Genomic DNA, 15,885 nt, shown 5'->3' on the forward strand with positions numbered 1-15,885 from the left:
TTGTATGTATTGTTGTGAGGCGTCTAGTCCCAAACCGTTGGGTGACTGATATGTTCTTCCAGCTCCTAGTTCCCCTTGGGTTTCAGGCGTGTATCGTCGCTTCTGCGGTCATTTCAAGCCGTACGGGCCCCACCGTAACCCTCGACTCTGCGACGTTCACCGGGACAACCTCCGGGGTCGTCTCGAAATTCTTGGGCATCCCATTCGCTCAACCTCCGTACGTTATTTTGAACTACAGTTCGGAACATATTTATTCTTTGCTTCAGAACGGGAGACCGTCGTTTCCGGCTTCCAGAAACTCTCCCAGCGTACAATGGGTCGTATGATGCAACCGACTTTGGACCATCTTGTCCGCAGCAGGCGATCAGACTGCCGATTCTCACGGGGATACCGGCAGAAGCTGTAGACTATTTGGTTGACTCCATCTACGATGTTGTCCTTCCTGATGACGAGGATTGTGATTAGGCGCTTTATCTGACACGTATCCTTGGTTAATCTTTCTTAGGTCTAACCATCAATGTTCTGAAACCAGCTAATGCAACTTCAAATTCTAAGCTTCCCGTCATCGCGGTGCGTAATATGTTACGATTTGGAGGTGTTAGCTCAGGCAACATCTCGTCAGTGGATTTTTGGAGGCAAGATTAATCGCCACTACGCATGCTGCTCGAACATTTCTGATGGTATCCTTATCTCAAGGTGGCTTTGAGCTCGGTGGCACGGCTATGTTTGTAGTCCCTATCATTAGATTCATCAGTGATCAACACTTAGACTCTTTCTTTCCACAGGTATGATGGCACAAGTATTGTTACTCGGTCGATCACGCTGGATCAACCGGTCATATATGTTTCGATGAATTACCGAGTTTCCGGTGCGGTACTATTAGTCTCCAGTCTTTCCGAAATCCGTTCATGAATTTGTTCAAGGATTCGGTTTTCTTGCAGGTAAGGAAGTCAAGGAAGCTGCTGTTGGAAACCTCGGGCTCCATGACCGTATGCTTTTGTCCTTCACTGTGCCAATTGAAGATTTAAAACGCGGTTTTCTCTAGAACGAGAGGCCCTGAGGTGGATCCAGAAATATATAGCTACTTTTGGTGGGGATCCTACAAAAGTGACGCTGTGGGTCAAGTCCATCTACGCGTGTCATCTTATTGACAGGCTGTCCGGATAGATGGGGCGAATCTGCAGGAGCTATTTCAGCTGCAATGCATATGATTGCTTACGACGGAGACACGCAAGGTCTTTTCCACGCAGCGTTCATGCAATCAGGCTCTCCGATCCCCGTTGGAGACCTTGAGGGAGGCCAGAAATGTACGTTGGAGACTGCCTCTGAAAGTCCCTTGCCTGATGTTACGTTTCTGCAGATTACGATGACATCGTGGTTCAGACAGGCTGCTCTGGTTCCGATGATACGCTTGCTTGTTTGAGGACGGTCTCATACGACACTCTGAAAGCAGCCATCGACAATTCGCCTTTCATATTTGACTACCAGGTGGGTTGTATGTCAAAACTTGCGAACGAAACGAAAGAATTAAACAATCTTTTGCTAGTCATTAATATTGGCGTGGCTACCTCGTGCTGACGGCGTACTTTTCTCCGATATTCCCCAGCGGCTCGTCCAACAAAGTAAAATTGCTGATGTTCCCATAGTTAGCGGTATGTATGTCGTTCGAGGCAGAGAATTTTATTTCTCACGAAATTCAACTAGGCGACTGTGATGATGAGGGAACCTTGTTTTCGTTATCGTCGCTCAATGTCACGTAAGTGGACCGACTTTTTACCGAAACAATGAAGCTTAGCTCACAATGTCTTGCAGAACAGATGCTGAAGTCGAGACATATCTTAAGACGGTGATCTTCCCGAATATAACGGACCAAGACCTTGCCACGCTGCTCGAACTCTATCCTGCCGATCCTCTCGAAGGGTCTCCGTATGATACTGGACTACTGAATATTTTAACCCCCCAATTCAAGAGGATCGCATCGTTCCAGGGCGATGCAGTGTTCCAGGCGCCTAGAAGGTTTTTCCTTCAGAACCTCTCCGGAAAGCAGAATATATGGGCATTCTGTAAGGAGTTCGTTTCGGCTTCCAACAATGACTGATTCATTATAGTAAGTAAGCGCTTCAAGATCGTTCCAGTCTTGGGGGCCTTCCATACTAGTGATATCCTCAATGTTTATTTCGGCGGAGATATGGCAGACTACCTCATTCGTTTCGCAGCTACTCTAGACCCCGGTGGAAGCACTGGCATTCAGTGGCCCCAGTGGACTAACAGCTCTCCCAATCTACTCACGTTCAATGATGGTCTCTTGCCTTTAACCGTCACTCAAGACACGTTCCGCAGCGACGCAATGAACGGCCTGTCAGAGATCTTATTGAGGAATCCGATTTGATCTTGGCAAGGATCTGAATGATACCACTTTACTTTTCTCAATGAATCTAACATTCATTCATTATGCTTATTGATATTGATCATCAGATATGTACCGATTGTGTATATATTTCCATCGTTCTAGGACGCATAACCTTCTACTTACTAAAAACGAAAAAATTTCAACAAAAGTAGTTATGGCAGATTTTCGTTTCGAACGTAACATGAATTCTAAATTGTCATCGTCATCGTCTGCGCGAGTCGGCTTTTCCGAAGTAAAGGTGATTGAAAGGCATTCAATGTACTGAAAATCCCTGCGAGAAAAAATTGATTGATATACTGACGCGCGGGTATCCAGAGCACAGAGAAATAATCAAGTTCTCGGCCGAATCGGTCAAGCATCAAGTGCAGTAGATACTCACCGTACTTCTTCTGGCACGACCAGTCCAGACATATGGCGAACGACACTAGCATTCCGAGTCACAGCACACCTAAAGGATGCGAAATCAGTTTTTCCGGTCCACGCTGGACGTTCCCTCGAGCTATAATGAGGTATTTCTTCCCAGTAAAGGAGTAGGAAAACTCTTCTTTTCCACATCTTGACGTCTTGCTAGTACTGAGACTAGTAATAGAGTCAGCAGGCATCACAGACCTTCGCAAACCCAACAACTTGAAGTACTTAAGTACTTGCAAACAGACTTCGTCACCTATATCATATCTGCCTCTGCCCCTGGGATTTTGGATGGCTGGGAAACACCATTTCGCTGTGGCTCTGTTCGAGGTCCGTTTGGCTCTAATTAATCAAGACGTGTACAGCGGATGTTAACTGGCCGTCATACAGGTCTTTAGCATCTGCTAGTTATCCTGCACAGCGCTTCTCTGGTCCGAGTATGACACCTATTCGGACTGTAGAGGAACTGCAGGTTGTTTTGACACGAGCTGTCCAGTCTGGCCTTACCAATCTTTCCGAGGACGACTTTGACAGAGTCTCCAGACTAGTCAAGACCCGTAAGACCCTTATCCCCTTTTTTCCATTCTAAAAAACATATTATAAATATTCTGGATACTTGGGATGTATTTATATAGGCTGGCCATTATATGACATGATTCTTATTGCAGACTCGGACCTGCCTCGCGGATGCGTCAGCCCTCACCCCACTAGTCTATTACTCGGAAGGGGCGTTTCTTCCTGCAAAATCCATTCCATACGGCATTGATAGCACAGTCAGGCGAGGGCGGCGCGAGGACGGTGAGAATGAACAAAGGATTGGAAGCGACGTCACACATCAGCAATAAGTGGCAGGGAGGTCCACTGTTGAGATCGAGCCGTGTGTCACCACCTGCCGTCGGGATGAAGGCCTTGGTAAGTGTGAGAGAAAGGAAGATGTCGTTGCAGATCTCACGTTTGTGAGGATTTGGTTTCGTTCAGATGTACTTTAGTTCGATTCGGAGGCTTAAAGCTTGATCAACATCGCAGGTGAGAGTGGAAGAAATGGGCATCAAGGTAACGTTCTAGTGGAATCGATTCTGGTGCAATGGCAAGTCCTTGTTAAACGCGAATATGGTATAATTAATAGATGACGATGCATCACGAATAGATACCCGTTCTCTGCTGAATCAGAATATTGCCCTAGCAAGGCCTCCACCAGTAGCACTGGCCCCTACACCTTCCGCAGCAGTGTTCTATCTAGATAATACATCAGAAAATGTTACGCAAAAAAGAAAGGTCTAACGCACTGTTACTTTTCTTCTCCCCATCCTGACCCGGGTCCTGCTTTCGTAGTGGAGAGAGCCCTGCAACCGTCATGTTCTCTGAGCCACCAGTCGTCCTCGATGATAGTGATAATATCTAATTGAGCGTAAAATTTCGGACATCGACACGAGTGATACGTTTTGAGTTCGTCGATCCACTCGAGCTCATCGGTCTTCATGCCTGTGCCTGGTCTTTCGTTGTCCCCGTCATCAGGATCGGGAATGCCATACAGAACATATACTAGAACCAACTGTCTGTAAATCAATCATATACATAGTCTCGGTACGCACCTTGAGCTTGAACAATGAAGCTAGACACCAATATTATACGAGATCCATCGTCCGATAGCCACGAAGTGAGCAGAAAGGAGAAGTCATAAATTTGAGAGAAAGCAAGGCCAAGCCGAACACGAAAGGGACGCGTAAGCGAAAGAAGGGGAAAAGCCCAATTTTTTGACGAAGGGAAGAAGGAAGCTCGGCAAGTTCTTGCCGAAAAACGACAGGGACCTGCACAGCCACATCGGCGAAATATCTGAACTTGCTTGCATCCTCAAAAAATCTCCTTCCTTCCTTCCTCCAATGAAACCGAATTCATCTGACTAGGAAATTCTAGAACTGGAGAGACGTCATGTATGAAGTGAAAGGCATTACAGAACTTTCAATCTGATAAACCAGACTCAACGATCCAGATGAAGACAAGTCGTTCGATGCGCATAGACAGAAGTTTAGTGTCAACGATCACACAACGCGACGAAACTGGCATCATAGAAGCTACAAACCAAAGGAGGTACAAATAATAGGTGAGTCTTGTAAATACCATTGGCTTGGGCCATGATCGCCACTTTAACGTGTTATCTGGTATTGTTAGTATCGCCTGGAAGCGACAGGGGTTATGTTCATGCATGATAAGTTGCGGCGTCACCTCCTGGATGCTAGTGGTAGTACATTTTTACTGCCTTCCATGACTTACGGTCTCCGGAATAATGAGCCCATCTGTGAAGCCCTGTCTTCTTCATCGCTCAACGAGCACATATCTCCCCTCGTTTGCCATCTTTTCCGATCTTTTCTAGGTACCAGGTCACTTTTCTGTGTAATTTGGTTTAACTGCCCTCCAATTCCGTCGCATCATGTCAACATTAGCCTTAATATTGATGTTTCTATGGCCCACCAGTCTATTCTCTCAGCTCTCAGTATTGGCCTGTCACCACCTGTGCCTATCTCAGTGTCCACGTGATGGCTAATGAAGCACCGATGGAAACAAAGATGGATCGACTCAGATTGAGATAGCAACGCCCTACCTCTGGAGATGTATTGAGTACTGGAAAGGGAAACCACCTCTGGAAGAGATCAGGTTCATCGAGAGTTCACCATAGGTTACGTGTCATATTATCTTGTCCCACTTTTCTGATAGATGAATCATTTCCAGGATAAACTCTCTGATCGTGTACAGTCATATCGCAGTATAACTTGCAGACGTCAATGCCCTTTCCAATTACTTTCCTTCATAGCTGCTAACATCACGATCGGAACTTTCCAATCTTTTTTTCTGTCAAATATCCAGCCAAATCTGATTGGGATTTATGCTATGGTGGAACAAGCACAATCTGGCAGCTGCGCTAAAATCTCACCAGGATGGTTTCTTTGATTCTCTTCCGCGATGCAACTTCTTCTGTAATTCAACAAATCTAGTACCTGAGAAGTTTTTAGATTGCATCGCCACTTTCCCTATGATACAGGACTTTTCCCAGGAACATCTCACTTCGAGTCGCGTCTCTGTTGCGAGTTGTTGAACTTGAACTGTCAATAGCTAAGATCCTGGTCCGACTTGATACTGATGATCATCTTTGCAGCAGCCACTGAGCATAGCATGACCTGCACATTATAATGGTACCCAAACCGTTGTGTGACTGATATGCTCTTCCAACTCCTAGTTCCCCTTGGGTTTCAGGCGTGTATCGTCGCTTCTGCGGTCATTTCAAGCCGTATGGGCCCTACCATAACCCTCGAGTCTGCGACGTTCACCGGGACAACCTCCGGGGTCGTCTCGAAATTCTTGGGCATCCCATTCGCTCAACCTCCGTACGTTATTTTGAACTATAGTTCGGAACGTATTTATTCTTCGCTTCAGAACGGGAGACCGTCGTTTCAGGCTTCCAGAAACTCTCCCAGCGTACAATGGGTCGTATGATGCAAGCGACTTTGGACCATCTTGTCCACAGCAGGCAATCAGACTGCCGATTCTCACAGGGATACTGGCAGAAGCTGTGGATTACTTGACCGACTCCATCTACAATACTGTCCTTCCTGATGATGAGGATTGTGATTACACGCCTCATCTATCACATATACTTCGTTAATCTTTGTTAGGTCTGACTGTTAATGTTCTAAAGCCAGCGACCGCCACTTCAAACTCTAAGCTTCCTGTCGTTGCGGTGCGTAATATGTCAAGATTTGGAATCATGAGCTCAAGCAACGTCTCCTCAGTGGATTTTTGGTGGTAAGAACATCTACTACTGCATATCGTTCGGGTTTTTACAACAACATTCGTCTCTAGGTGGCTTTGAGCTTGGTGGCACGGCTATGTTTGTAGTGACTATCATTAGATGCATCAGTGGGCACTGAATATCTTTCTTTTCGCAGGTACGATGGCACTAGCATTGCTTCTCGGTCGATCGCGCTGAATCAGCCAGTCATCTATGTTTCGATGAATTACCGAGTTTCTGGTGCGTTATTTCTCTCTATTCAGTCTTCTCGAGGTTTGTTCACGAAGTTGTTCAAGGCTTCGGTTTTCTTGCGAGTAAAGAAGTCAGGGAAGCTGCCGTTGGTAACCTCGGGCTCCACGACCGTATATTCAGATCCTTCGGTATTTAATCTGACTTTCTGACACGTATGTTTCTCCAGAAAGAGAGGCTCTGAGATGGATTCAGAAGTATATAACTGCGTTTGGTGGAGATCCTTCAAAAGTGACGATGTGGGTCAAAATCGATTTTTTCGCCGTATTTAACTGACGATCTGTTTGGATAGATGGGGCGAATCTGCAGGAGCTATTTCAGCTGCGATGCATATGATTGCTTACGATGGTGACACTCAAGGTCTTTTCCGTGCAGCGTTCATGCAATCAGGGTCTCCGATCCCTGTTGGAGCTCTTGAGGGAGGACAGAAATGTATGATGGAGAGTTCCTTCGAAGTCCCTTCCTGATGTTCTGCAGATTACGATGACATCGTGGTTCAGACAGACTGCTCTGGTTCTAATGATACGCTTGCTTGTTTGAGGACGGTCGAGTACGACACTCTGAAAGCGGCCATCGACAATTCACCTTTCATATTTGACTATCAGGTGGGTGGTCTGTCGAAACTTTGAATGAAACGAAAGAATTAAACAATCCCTTGCCAGTCATTGCATTTGGCGTGGCTACCTCGTGCTGATGGTGTACTTTTCTCCGATATTCCCCAGCGGCTCGTCCAACAAGGTAAAATTGCTGATGTTCCCATAGTTAGCGGTATGTATGTCATTCGAGGCAGAGAATTTTATTTCTCACGAAATTCAACTAGGCGACTGTGATGATGAGGGAACCTTGTTTTCGTTATCGTCGCTCAATGTCACGTAAGTGGACCGACTTTTTACCGAGACAATGAAGCTTAGCTCACAGTGTCTCGCAGAAAAGATGCTGAAGTCGAGACATATTTCAAGACGGTGATCTTCCCGAATATGCCAGACCAAGACCTTGCCACGTTGCTCGAACTCTATCCTGCCGATCCTCTTGAAGGACTGAATATTTTAACCCCCCAATTCAAGAGGATCGCGTCGTTCCAGGGCGATGCGGTGTTCCAGGCGCCTAGAAGGTTTTTCCTTCAGAACCTCTCCGGAAAGCAGAATATATGGGCATTCTGTAAGGAGTTCGTTTCGGCTTCCAACAATGACTGATTCATTATAGTAAGTAAGCGCTTCAAGATCGTTCCAGTCTTGGGGGCCTTCCACTCTAGTGATATCCTCAACGTCTATTTCGGCGGAGATATGGCAGACTACCTCATTCGTTTTGCAGCTACCCTGAACCCCAGCGGAAGTACTGACATTCAGTGGCCCCAGTGGACTGACAACTCTCCCAATCTACTCACGTTCAATGATGATCCCTTTAAGCCTTTAACCGTCACTCAAGACACGTTCCGCAGTGACGCAATGGATAGCTTGTCAGAGATCTTATTGAGGAATTCGATTTGATCTTGGCAAGGATCTGAATGATACCACTTTACTTTTCTCAATGAATCTAACATTCACTCATTATGCTTATTGATATTGATTATCAGATACGTACCGATTGTGTATATATTTCCATCGTTCTAAGACGCATAACCTTCTACTTACTAAAAACGAAAAAATTTCAACAAAAGTAGTTATGGCAGATTTTCGTTCCGGACGTAACATGAATTCTAAATTGTCATCGTCATCGTCTGCGCGAGTCGGCTTTTCCGAAGTAAAGGTGATTGAAAGGTATCGTATTGGAAATCCTCGCGAGAAAAAATAGATTGACGATACTGACGCGCGTATCCAGAGCACAGAGAAATAAAACAAGTTCTAGGCCGGATCGGTCAAGCACTAAGTGCAGTAAATATTCGCCGTACTTCTTCCGGAACGACCAGCCCAGACATATGGTGAACTACATTAACATTCCGAGTCCATAGCACACATAAGTGGATGCGAAATCAGTTTTTCCGGTCCACGCTGGACGTTTCCTCGAGCTATAATAAGGTATTTCTTCCCAGAAAAGGAGTAGGAAAACTCCTCTTTTCGACATGTTGACATCTTGCTGATACTTAAGCTAGTAATGGATCTAGTAGGGATCGTAGACCCGATAACTTGATTCTTGAAGCACTTGCAAACACTTTTAACTTAGTCAGCGTTTGGATCCGCGGGTACCGGGCCGCACCACATGTCTTGCTTATCCCATGAATCCCGTAGTAACTTTGCTTTCCTCGTTACCCGGCTGTCCACTAGGTAAAGAAGCTTCGGTGTCTCGTGTCATCGTGAGCTCCAACGAGGAGCTCAAGGGTGGACAAGTTGGTTGAGCAGTTCTTCTTGCACAGGTCATGTAGAAGAAGAGAGCCGCGACGAGGTGCAAGTGCCAGAACATGCATATAAACTGTACTGATGTTGAACCAGATGGGAAGCAGCATAATGCGATACTTGAGAACGGGTACACGGACGACGGGGAAAAGGATAGGCTGACATGTCTTGAGCGACTCGTGCAGGACGCCGGCGTGTTGCGTGGTACGGAACGTGTACATCCTGGAGAACGTGTATCATGCTTTCCTTCTACTTTCCTCCCTTTCTCCGACTACGAAATCAGGCCAGCCCGGTGCACCATGCCATCAGCTGGTGTTTGGCACTTTGTTTAGGGGATATACTAGCGAGCGAGCCGCGTATTCTTGGTGGTCGGAAGCGATCGTGGCTGGTGATGGAAACGGTTAAGAGGGTCCTTCCTGGCGTGAATGGCCGTGTGAGCTCAATGACTGGGATTTACTTTCGAACGACAAGGTGAGTATACGTGCTTCATCCCAAGCTGATGTTGATGGGGTATAGGTCGATGTAGTATTCAGTCTAATTACTACTGAATAGATGTTATGCATGTAGAAAACCGTTGACCAAAGGTAGCTCGGCCTCTCCTTCATGATTTCTTCAATACTGACAATGATCTTTTTTGTAGGTTCAGTGTATCAAGATTTCCTCAATGGTCGTCTGCACTCGACGTCCCAATAAATGACTTTGTTAGCCTCAGGAGCACTTGTAAGTTCACAGTGGTTTCGTGTGGAAATGTAGCCAACTTTTCTTAGAGCATATGATCGAAAATGTCGTGTTCCCTTAGTCTTAATCATTCCCCATCACCCCTCTCGTACCCGAGGACTTTTGCAGCAGATTAATTCTTGCCGCACCGATTCTCTTGTTCAAACGAAGCCGTGGGTGCCAACCTCAAAGATGACACCAACGTCATAATTATGATCATACTGGCGCCCCGCCCCTCCATGCCATACGCCCAGGTTACTTCACTTCTACTTTACCCACAAGACTCCCCTCAAAATATACGTGGGAATCTCGAAGTTCAACCTTCTAGCTTCGATGAGGATGAGAAGAACCGTTTGGAATAGAGCGTCACTGCCATCAACGATACTCAGCTTTCCAATCACTCAAGGTGCATCCCCAATAACTGCCTACTGGTCACTATTCCAGGAGCATCGAGGACTAAGAAGATCCGACTTTCGCGCGAGATGGTCCGTACGCCTTACAGCAACTTCTGTCCAACCAAGCCGTTGCCCCCTTGACCATGAACTGTAACAATGTTACCCGGCTTCTCCCGCAAAACCTTTCACGATTTGGTACATTAGGAATCGTGGTAAGCAGAACCTGTCTGACTGCAGCACCGAATCTAGTTCTAACATACGTGCTCCTAGTCTTTCTGTGGAGCCATTTTTGTGCCTGGCAAAATCTGCTGACCTCGCCCACTTGAGCTGCATATACTTTTGTGCAAGGGGTACCATAGTAAGCAAAATCTTATGTAACACAGAGGGATAGCTCATACCTTCTGACAGGGACGTATCTGTGATGTTTCCGCAGATACTAGTTGCTCCTGTGCGCCGCTTTCTCGTCTGATAGAAGTGGTGAAGACCATGATCATTTTCTCCCTCGAGAATGCTGCATTTTCATCCTCCTCCCTTATTATGAAAGATCTCTCGACTCAAATGTTGAGGGACTTTCAAGAGCTATCAAAAGGGCGGCGACGGCTTGCTTTCTCCGCTTCGTGACTAACGGCCGCAGCAACTTTACATCCTATCTGAGCTCCGCCCAAGTGTTCAATCGGGTAGCCCGGACAGACTCTATCTTTCGTACACGGCGACTCATTTTCGGCTTTTGAATTCCATTGTAGGTTGGGCCCGAGTGATGTTTGCCTTTTGCAATAACCTTGTTGGCCAGACATCTTTCATCTTCATCTGTAATAGCTGTAAGCTCACAGTGACTCTGTGTGAAAATGCAGCTGACTTTCTTATAGAGTATATTAATGAAGCTTCAATCTTCCAGCACTCCTTGATACTTTCACGGGTGCCGCAATGTGACGTCACATGTTTACAACATCAAGGTGAAGACTTTGTGCCGCGCCGGTTCGGACATCCGACAACGACGAAGGCGTGGGCACCAGCGTCGCCGATGATCTCGAGCAATCTCGACAGGATCGTAATTCTACCGGCGCCCAACCCATACATGTCATGCGTTCTCTCCAACCGGGGTCGACTCCAAGAACTCGCAACCGGATTACCAACAAAACTCGTCTCAAAATCTACATTGGAAATATCGAAGTTGACCCTTTCAGCTTCGACGAGGATGAAGAGAAGAACCGTTTGGCACAGAGGGTCGCTGGCGTTGATCAAGACGACGCAAATGTGAGTACCTTGTTAGCCAATCGGCTTTTGCCACCCTGCAGGCAGACTGTGGCAGTGCTTTCCGCGGTTTTCCTTACTCATCGCTTTTTCCAGGAACACCATTTGCAACAAGTGCTGTCTGAAGCTGCTTTGCGCACCCAAACATCTCCTCGCAGCGGTCGAGGAGCACACGAAAAATCTTCGTATATCCCTACTCCAGACTCCACTGGCATTGTCAAAGATCATGATAAGTTGTATCCGGCGAAAACGTTTACAACACCAGCCTCTTATATCTCCTCTTCGGAAACCGTCGAGGAGCAGCTTGTGGCCGGAATAGTCCACGGATGCACATATTTTATGGATGAGCGAGACGCGGAGTGGCTGGAGAAAATTAACGAGGAAGCAAGGGGTGAAGGGACAAGTGCGCAGGCCGCATTCAGTGTCAGTGCTAGGACTTCAGGGCGAACTATGAAAGGCAAGGGTAAGGAAGCAGATGCATCAAGTCTTGTCAGTGTCAAAGAAGATGAATTCGAATTGGTAATGGGATTATTTGAGCTGATCACGCACGAGGAAACAGAATATCTGCACCATGTATGCAAGGTTTCTTCAGTCCTGAAAGACTGTCCACTGATTTTCAAACAGAGTCTCAAGGATGGGATGATGTTCCCTGAATTTTCGAACTATCAAGACACGTTTTCAAATCCTCTCGAGAAGTCCTTTTTTGCCGCATACTTTGTTCCTAAAGACGTACCGCCTCCAGACAAACTGCTTTCTATGGCTCAGTTGATCTATCCTCATTGGAGAGCTCGTCGAATGGAACGCGGCGGTCTACGAGTTACTCCACAGCTTAATGTACGTTCACCATTCGCCTGAAACCTTCTTCCTCTAACAATCAGATAGGGCGATGAGACAGATACCCTGAATGAATCATTCGTGTGCTTCCGCAGGAGAGAACTAAAGCTCACTCGGAAGACTCGTGCTTCGCAATCCAACATTTCCGAGAAGCTCGAGGTCTTAACAAGCCATTTTGCGGATGCTTGTGACTTGGTCAAGAAAGTTCGCCAACGAGAGGATCTGAAGCTTCGGTCCTTACGCCAATGGCATAGTATTTGGTTTAACCGGGTAGCGATGGTCAACATGAAACGCAAGAACCCCTGGCTTGCCGGCGACAAAGGCGACGAAAAGTTACTTGTTGACAAAGAGCCACCCCCCAAGAAACCAGATGTGTTAGTCCCTTCTAGCTATCACACTATCTTAATTGATTCTTTTCTAGTCGCGTCAGCCGTATATCGATCAAACCAGAGACCCTTTTTGTTGCCCCTCCAGCTCGCATTGAGCCAGCCATACGCCCGAGGGAGAGAATCGCCAAACTGCATACTAAGATTGATCATGGAATGCACAAACGAAAAGAAAAAGATCAACAGTGGGAAGACATAGTGGAGGTAAGTCTCCGCCTCTTCATTTATCGGTTAAGCCTGAACCCCTGCAGAACTCTCACGTTCCGCCCCTTGTACCTTTTTCTTCTCGGCTTTTCAAGTTCATCGCTCCGAATGCGCCTGCATGGCCGAAGCAGGAGCCCGAAGTACCCGAACGGAAACTCGTGAGGCTGCGTTGCGGTCGTGGTGGGCGGATGATGCTGGATCGCCGGAGTTCTCATCCCCTGACGCGAGATACGCAGGATACCGATGAGGAGACCAGGCGTCTGAAAGAGCGGTGGCGGTTTGACTCGGACGATGCTCCGCCTTTTGGACAGAGCTCTGAAGAGCGGGACCGCGAACTCGTAGACGACTACGGTCTGAGGTAAATAAAAATTCCATCGTATTTGGTGCCGTATGGTTACTCAGTATGGTCCCTGCAGCTATCTGCGACATGCTTTCCACCTTCTATCAGAAGTGGACCCAAACCTATTCACCGACCCTTCAATCGTCAAGTACGACCCCGAGAATGGTCGGAAAGAGACTATCATACCGTTCAAGCTCGGATTGTCCAGTATTGTTCGACCTCCACCCATGACCCCATCCATTTCTCAACGCATGAACGGCTCTGCATCTTCTACACCACCGACGATGAACGGTAACATTGGCATTAGCCGTATCTCCTCCAATGGCTCAACTCGTCCCGGTTCTGTCGCTCCACCAAATACGGCATCTTCCGTATCCTCAGTATCGCATGCCAAGAGTATCCAACATGCTCCCGCAGTGAATGGCACGAATGGTCGTGCGGCCATCTATCTTGGTACAACCAAGGTGGAGTCCACAATTCATCCCCCTCCTTCAAAAACTCCGATACAGAATGGCGTCTCGCAACTGCCCGAGACCAATGGTGCTGGTCTGAGTGTCCAGCAGATGCACAATCTCAAGAGTTTGTTCAATGTATCTGATGGTCAGCGCCCTCAGTTTGTGCCGGTCGTATACGGTGGGACGACGGGAATTAGTAACATGAAGCTCCCGGCGATACGACAGCGACCTCAGGGAAGTAGTGATACTAAAAGCAACGGTGGGTAGCTGTTTGCACGAAAGCTTCATGTTCTGTTATCTTTGCAAAGCATCTGTCTGTATTGTTAGCATAACTTTCTCATCCTTCTTTGTGTACATAGATTCATCTTACACTCTTAGAGATACATTCTGTCTCGCGAAGTGTTTCATCCCGACCCTAGAAGCCTACCCAAATTCGGAAGATGTTTGTCTGCAAAACAAATTGCACGCGGTGGCGCACGCTTGGTCGCTTCTGCCACCGATCACATTACAAAGGCCGATTCCCGATTCTTTCCGAAGAATGAGGAAACGACAGAGGGTTATAGCAAGGGCTAACTGTCATGAGTAAGGTAGAGGCCGTCCCTTTCCAGCACGTGTTATGTAAGCAAAGCGCGCCGACTTCTTCGACCGACATCTCCTCCATCACGTCGGGCTGCTGACTCAAAATACTTCCAGAGGATGATAGAAAGATGTATGGAGATGGTTTCCCTGGAGTTACTTTGATAATTGTGTTAATGAAAGACTAGTAGTCATTTTAATCAGAAATTTTTGAGGGCATTTTTGAATGTCTAAAAGTCATTTTCCAGCAGTTCGGAGCAATATCGAAAATTTCACCCGGAACATTTTGTCCAGTCACGTGATTGAAATACGTCATTATAATGACATCATTAATGTAACACGCAGTGTCATGTTAGTGCTATTAGGTGCTGTAATCCATCTTTTCAGTTGATTGAGATCTTCATATATTTAAAACAACATATATTGCTGTACAAAGTGCTAACATGATGACAGGAAATGAGGTGAAGCTGTTTTTATTCAGAAAATGTCATGATGCCGCATGCGAATTCAGATTCCCAAATTTGTCCTCACGTGATGTTATGACTAATGATTACATAAGGGTGCTGGAAAGAGACGGCCTCTACCTTAGTGCCAAACTGTCTGGACAGGGGCTATACTCGGGGTCGGCTTAAGTAATCTTTGGTGATTGGCGAGCATGCGGCACGCAGCGGCTCAGTTGCCGAGAGGTTGCCGCTGTGGCTGAGAAGCCTCTCTTTCCGAATACTTCCTATTGGTTTGCGAGCTGGTCAGGAACAGTCAACTTCAATGGCGTGGCAGATGTTTTTCCTCTAGTCACCCCATCACCTTTTTACTGTATGGGCTTAAGTGATTCCTGCTTTCGCTGTCCTTTTTTTATGCTCTGCAGATGCCATGTGTCAACTATTGTCTGTTCTACAGTCCCGCTCAGCAGGTTACCAAAAATCTGCCTCAGTGCTATCGCTCTATGCCGTCCTGGTTCCGTTGCAGTATTATGCATCCGTTTATTTTCAATGGTGTTTCCTGTTACATCATGTAGGTTTGAAATAACGAGAGAATTCAGTATTTATGCGAACATGCGAACCTGCAAATCAGAACAGGGAATGTGTGCTGATTATTCTGTCTGGTTTTCGGGAAGTGCATACCCGTTCACGGTCAGACATTTACTGTCATATAATAGTTTAACAAACGTTGTGATGCGTTTCATTGTGGACTAATCAATGTTTGTGCGGTATGAGGTGCCCAGTAGATAAGATTTTCTTTCTTGAGACGACGAACGTGCCGTATGTGTACCCCTTTGGTAAGATGTCTCTCAGATACCCACCAAGCTGTGATCTCTCGCATACCAGGTGGCAGAACGAGCTACGTTCACCTGCCTCGGGGCCTCTAGTGTGAATCTGAAATGGCTATTGATCAATGAGTTCGATTTTAATGCCAGAAGTTTTATCGTTCTTGAGATCGTCTAATGGAGGGGAAGAGCGTACTAAGATTAGATTCAGATTGTGCAAAATGCGAGCTGGCGGCGCAGCCGCCGAGCGAGCTTTTTGCACCACCAGTGTTCCACATTTTA

At 46.6% G+C, this 15,885-nt stretch overlaps 4 protein-coding genes across 4 annotated transcripts; all 4 read left to right on the top strand.

The window, feature by feature from the left end:
- Positions 1 to 50: 50 nt before the first annotated feature.
- Positions 51 to 2,704, top strand: EV420DRAFT_1672939 (carotenoid ester lipase precursor; the record flags this gene model as incomplete). The annotated part of the gene is made up of 13 exons (XM_060479094.1): positions 51 to 217; positions 267 to 457; positions 506 to 570; positions 603 to 724; positions 786 to 868; positions 924 to 989; positions 1,046 to 1,115; positions 1,168 to 1,307; positions 1,361 to 1,488; positions 1,547 to 1,652; positions 1,705 to 1,756; positions 1,813 to 2,063; positions 2,109 to 2,704. The coding sequence occupies 13 exons, from the start codon at positions 51 to 53 to the stop codon at positions 2,387 to 2,389; spliced, it is 1,722 nt and encodes a 573-aa protein (XP_060332162.1). The 3' UTR covers positions 2,390 to 2,704.
- On the top strand, positions 2,655 to 3,883 carry EV420DRAFT_1747019 (uncharacterized protein; the record flags this gene model as incomplete). The annotated part of the gene is made up of 6 exons (XM_060480183.1): positions 2,655 to 2,668; positions 2,726 to 3,148; positions 3,240 to 3,375; positions 3,454 to 3,528; positions 3,588 to 3,730; positions 3,845 to 3,883. The coding sequence occupies exons 2-6, from the start codon at positions 3,110 to 3,112 to the stop codon at positions 3,881 to 3,883; spliced, it is 432 nt and encodes a 143-aa protein (XP_060332163.1). The 5' UTR covers positions 2,655 to 2,668; positions 2,726 to 3,109.
- A 1,836-nt stretch (positions 3,884 to 5,719) lies between these two features.
- EV420DRAFT_248271 (carotenoid ester lipase precursor) lies at positions 5,720 to 8,371 on the top strand. Its single transcript, XM_060481384.1, has 14 exons — positions 5,720 to 6,198; positions 6,248 to 6,438; positions 6,487 to 6,551; positions 6,604 to 6,616; positions 6,674 to 6,701; positions 6,760 to 6,842; positions 6,899 to 6,964; positions 7,021 to 7,090; positions 7,144 to 7,283; positions 7,329 to 7,456; positions 7,514 to 7,619; positions 7,672 to 7,723; positions 7,780 to 8,009; positions 8,055 to 8,371. Exons 1-14 carry the CDS (start codon positions 6,032 to 6,034, stop codon positions 8,336 to 8,338), a joined length of 1,623 nt encoding a protein of 540 aa, XP_060332164.1. The 5' UTR covers positions 5,720 to 6,031; the 3' UTR covers positions 8,339 to 8,371.
- A 2,883-nt stretch (positions 8,372 to 11,254) lies between these two features.
- EV420DRAFT_248453 (enhancer of polycomb-like-domain-containing protein) lies at positions 11,255 to 14,149 on the top strand. The gene is made up of 7 exons (XM_060481385.1): positions 11,255 to 11,547; positions 11,641 to 12,117; positions 12,169 to 12,378; positions 12,427 to 12,752; positions 12,800 to 12,968; positions 13,016 to 13,326; positions 13,385 to 14,149. Exons 1-7 carry the CDS (start codon positions 11,374 to 11,376, stop codon positions 14,028 to 14,030), a joined length of 2,313 nt encoding a protein of 770 aa, XP_060332165.1. The 5' UTR covers positions 11,255 to 11,373; the 3' UTR covers positions 14,031 to 14,149.
- Positions 14,150 to 15,885: the final 1,736 nt, after the last annotated feature.

Source organism: Desarmillaria tabescens, assembly GCF_030435595.1.
Source record: "Desarmillaria tabescens strain CCBAS 213 chromosome Unknown EV420scaffold_13, whole genome shotgun sequence".
Lineage (NCBI taxonomy): Eukaryota > Fungi > Basidiomycota > Agaricomycetes > Agaricales > Physalacriaceae > Desarmillaria > Desarmillaria tabescens.

What these genes read in the sequence shown, in the direction of transcription:
- EV420DRAFT_248453 (XM_060481385.1), top strand. Translation starts at nt 11,374, where the DNA reads ATGCGTTCTCTCCAACCGGGGTCGACTCCAAGAACTCGCAACCGGATT. An exon ending in CCCCCCAAGAAACCAGATGT is followed by an intron (nt 12,753 to 12,799) that starts GTTAGTCCCTTC and finishes ATTCTTTTCTAG; the next exon opens with TCGCGTCAGCCGTATATCGA. An exon ending in AGTGGGAAGACATAGTGGAG is followed by an intron (nt 12,969 to 13,015) that starts GTAAGTCTCCGC and finishes GAACCCCTGCAG; the next exon opens with AACTCTCACGTTCCGCCCCT.
- EV420DRAFT_248271 (XM_060481384.1), top strand. Translation starts at nt 6,032, where the DNA reads ATGCTCTTCCAACTCCTAGTTCCCCTTGGGTTTCAGGCGTGTATCGTC. An exon ending in ATCCCATTCGCTCAACCTCC is followed by an intron (nt 6,199 to 6,247) that starts GTACGTTATTTT and finishes TCTTCGCTTCAG; the next exon opens with AACGGGAGACCGTCGTTTCA. An exon ending in GAGCTTGGTGGCACGGCTAT is followed by an intron (nt 6,702 to 6,759) that starts GTTTGTAGTGAC and finishes TTCTTTTCGCAG; the next exon opens with GTACGATGGCACTAGCATTG.